The 3,522-nt window shown below is 42.0% G+C and overlaps 1 protein-coding gene across 1 annotated transcript; it reads left to right on the forward strand.

The window, feature by feature from the left end:
- Positions 1 to 384: 384 nt before the first annotated feature.
- LOC117919106 (probable glucan endo-1,3-beta-glucosidase A6) lies at positions 385 to 3,002 on the forward strand. Its single transcript, XM_034836186.1, has 3 exons — positions 385 to 849; positions 967 to 2,268; positions 2,603 to 3,002. The coding sequence occupies exons 1-3, from the start codon at positions 786 to 788 to the stop codon at positions 2,638 to 2,640; spliced, it is 1,404 nt and encodes a 467-aa protein (XP_034692077.1). The 5' UTR covers positions 385 to 785; the 3' UTR covers positions 2,641 to 3,002.
- Positions 3,003 to 3,522: the final 520 nt, after the last annotated feature.

Genomic DNA, 3,522 nt, shown 5'->3' on the forward strand with positions numbered 1-3,522 from the left:
TAAAAAAATTAAAATTAAATATTTTAAATCAAACAACATAGTTTTATATATATATATATATACCAACCATGGTTTTAGAATTAAAGTTAAAGTCGAAATTGTGACTACGACTTTGACTACTTTTAAAAATAGTCAAAATCGTAGTTATTAACTACAATTTTAAACTTAAACATGGTTGGTGACAACATTAAAAAAAAAAAAAAAATCGTAGTCATCAACTATAATTTTATGATGTGGTAATCTACGTGACACAGTAGTATTAGATAGGACATTAAAAAATGTTGCATTTTGGGTCAAAGCTCGGCTGCGGATAACGTATTAAAAAACACGGTGAAGAAGAAGGGGAAGAGACTTGACCTGGGTGAAGGCGCCTTGGCATCATCGGACTCAACAACCCAAAACACCTAATTCCTCTTCTTCTGCCACGTTTTCTACCTCTCTCGAGCGTCAACCTTCTACTTTTCCTTCCCGTCCAGGAAAACGGAGAAAAGCTCTGATCTCTCTTCCCTCAGTCTCTTTCCCAGTCCTTAAAATTGATTCTCCGTTCCTGTTCCTTTCTTTTCATAAAGTTAAAAAGAGAATAAAGATAGTGATATTCCCATATCGTCTCACCCCTCTCTCGGGCTATATCAAACCCCATATCTCAACTACACTTAAACCCACACGTTTTGACGCCAAAGTCTTGTCTATCAGTTTATGCGCTTCTTCAAATTCGCAATCATTCCCCAACAGACCCCTCCAAAACCCATCTTGGCTTCTCCTCTCCCAGTGCAGATCGGCCAGTAATGGAGGTGGGTGTTGCCTCTGGGGCTGGAATCTTCATCTTCTCGATTTTGTTTTTCCTCTCAAGTAAGACCCTTGCAGAAGAATTTCATTGTTTTTGGGTTTATTTGTTTCGATGATTTTGTGTGAACTTTGGCTTTTTTTTTTCTTTTTCTTTTTTTTTTTCCCAATGATGATGAATAGGTGCTGAGATCTCACCTAAGGTGGGAGTGAACTATGGACTATTGGGCAACAACCTGCCCGCCGCTTCACGCTCCGTACAACTCATCAAGGGTCTCAAAGCAGGAAGAGTCAAGCTCTATGATCCAAATCCTGAGATACTCGAGGCTCTCAGCGGCACAGAGCTTCAAGTCTCGATCATGGTTCCAAACCAACAAATCTCAAACATTTCAAGAAGCCAGAAGCTATCAGATCAGTGGGTGAAGACCAATGTGGTTCCGTACTACCCCGAAACGATGATCCGATACGTGCTCGTTGGGAACGAAGTCCTTAGCCTCTACGACCAAAAACAGGGCTGGCCCGATCTCGTGCCGGCCATGCGCCGAATCAAGGGGTCACTGAGGAAGTTCCACATCCACAAGGTCAAAGTCGGAACCCCATTGGCCATGGACGTGCTGGAATCCTCGTTTCCGCCTTCCAACGGCACGTTTCGGTCCGACATTTCTGTTTCGGTGGTCAGACCGCTGTTACAGTTCCTGAACCGGACAAAATCGTTTTTCTTCCTCGATGTCTACCCTTACTTTCCATGGTCCTCCCAACCCCACAACATTAAACTCGACTACGCTCTCTTTGAGGGTGGGAATCTAACGTACACCGACCCCGGTACTGGCTTAACCTACACCAACCTCCTCGACCAGATGCTCGATTCGGTGGTTTTCGCCATGAAGCGTCTCGGGTTTCCCGAGATTCGGCTTTGGATAGCCGAAACAGGATGGCCCAACGCCGGCGACATCGACCAAATCGGCGCCAATATTTACAACGCTGCCACTTACAACCGAAACTTGATAAAGCGGCTGAATGCCAAACCGCCGGTCGGCACACCAGCTCGACCGGGTTCGGTTTTACCGACATTTATATTCTCTCTGTACAACGAGAACCAGAAAGGCGGACCGGGCACGGAACGCCACTGGGGTCTACTGTACCCCAATGAGAGTAGCGTCTACCCGATCGATCTCACCGGAGAGACACCGGAGTCGGAGTATCCGCCGTTGCCAGCGCCAGAGAACAATGAGCCGTACAAAGGGAAGATATGGTGTGTGGTGGCCAAAGGAGCGAACAGGACAGAGTTGGGATCGGCACTGACATACGCGTGCGGGCAGGGGAATGGCACTTGCGAACCGGTTCAACCCGGTCGGAAGTGTTACAAACCGGATTCTCTCTTTAGGCACGCGAGTTTCGCATTCAGTTCGTATTGGGCGCAGTTCCGGAGTACCGGCGGCACTTGCTACTTCAATGGACTCGCAGTTCAGACCACGAAGGACCCAAGTAAGTATCGATTTTTCTGCTTGGCTTTCCTATCTTATTAATTACCGTAGATCGGAGTAAAATGTAAATGGTCATCGATGTTAAATGGTGTGGACCTAGTTGTAAAGTTCTGCGTCACTAGTTCGAAGCTTTAGGAAACGGCAACGGGAGGAAAGTGCCCTATAAAATAGGGCTTTACACGTGGCGAAATTTAATTGAACACAATAGACAGATCAACACCTTTCCTACCAAAAGTCTTTTTTGCCCTTTAGATTTTGTTAGTGAGACAAGTAAAATATAAGGTAGAAATTGCAAATTTTATTATTAATAATTCCTATATGGTTTATCGTTTCAGGTTATGGATCGTGCAAGTTCCCGAGTGTAACCCTTTGAAGATGATCTGTCGGACAGTGATTTGGGCGCCCCTTTTTCTCAGTTTCATAGTTTCACTTCATTAAAATAGAGATAGGTGGAGTTCTTCTGTCCACAATTTTTATCGAGGGGATGTGATTGAAATGGGTGCCCAATTCAAATGCCGTATTTTATGACCGACCAACCTTCCAGCCCACTATTATTAATTTGTTATTATCAATTTATGTCGTGATGCCAACCCAACGGCTATATTTTGTTATTTTAATTTTGTTTTTTTGCTTTGTCTGTGGGTGTTTTTGTAAGACAACCAACGGCTACATCAGGACAAGAGGTCTTTCAAACTTTTCGAGGCTTTCTAGATGCTGATGCACCTACCTTTCTCATCTCTGCTTTTTCCTTTTATCATCCCCAGCTTGGATTGTTAGTGGGGGTTGGTTGGTCTTGGTTTACCGTGTATGGTTTTTTGTCCCCCTCTTTTCTTTTCTTTTTTTCTTTTTTTTTTTTTTTTGTCAAAATTTCAATATTAATTTTAAGTTGAATCCCCATTTTAAAAAATGAAAAATTAAGACAAAATAGAAAGGCGAAGAACAATTTTCAACTTGATTTGTTATTTGCCTTTCACATTTTTAATTCCTATTATTTTCATATGAGCATGGAGAAATGAATAAACTTATCATTAGCATAGTTCAAGTGGATAATTACAAATTTATCATCTTGACATTGCATTAATCTACTACCATTTTAACATTACTAACTTCTGCGCTTATGTTTATCAACACATTAATGTTCCCCTATACTATTTGTAGCAGATGGGAACAAAATACTTAGATGTATTTTTCGAAAATTTCACCATCACAAACATATTGTTTTAACTATGTATAACTCCATATATTTTATATTTGC

The sequence above is a fragment of the Vitis riparia genome, chromosome 7 (assembly GCF_004353265.1).
Source record: "Vitis riparia cultivar Riparia Gloire de Montpellier isolate 1030 chromosome 7, EGFV_Vit.rip_1.0, whole genome shotgun sequence".
Lineage (NCBI taxonomy): Eukaryota > Viridiplantae > Streptophyta > Magnoliopsida > Vitales > Vitaceae > Vitis > Vitis riparia.

Coding starts and splice junctions, on each gene's coding strand:
- LOC117919106 (XM_034836186.1), top strand. CDS start 786: ATGGAGGTGGGTGTTGCCTCTGGGGCTGGAATCTTCATCTTCTCGATT. Junction 850..966: donor GATTTTGTTTTTCCTCTCAA/GTAAGACCCTTG, acceptor GATGATGAATAG/GTGCTGAGATCTCACCTAAG. Junction 2,269..2,602: donor TCAGACCACGAAGGACCCAA/GTAAGTATCGAT, acceptor TTATCGTTTCAG/GTTATGGATCGTGCAAGTTC.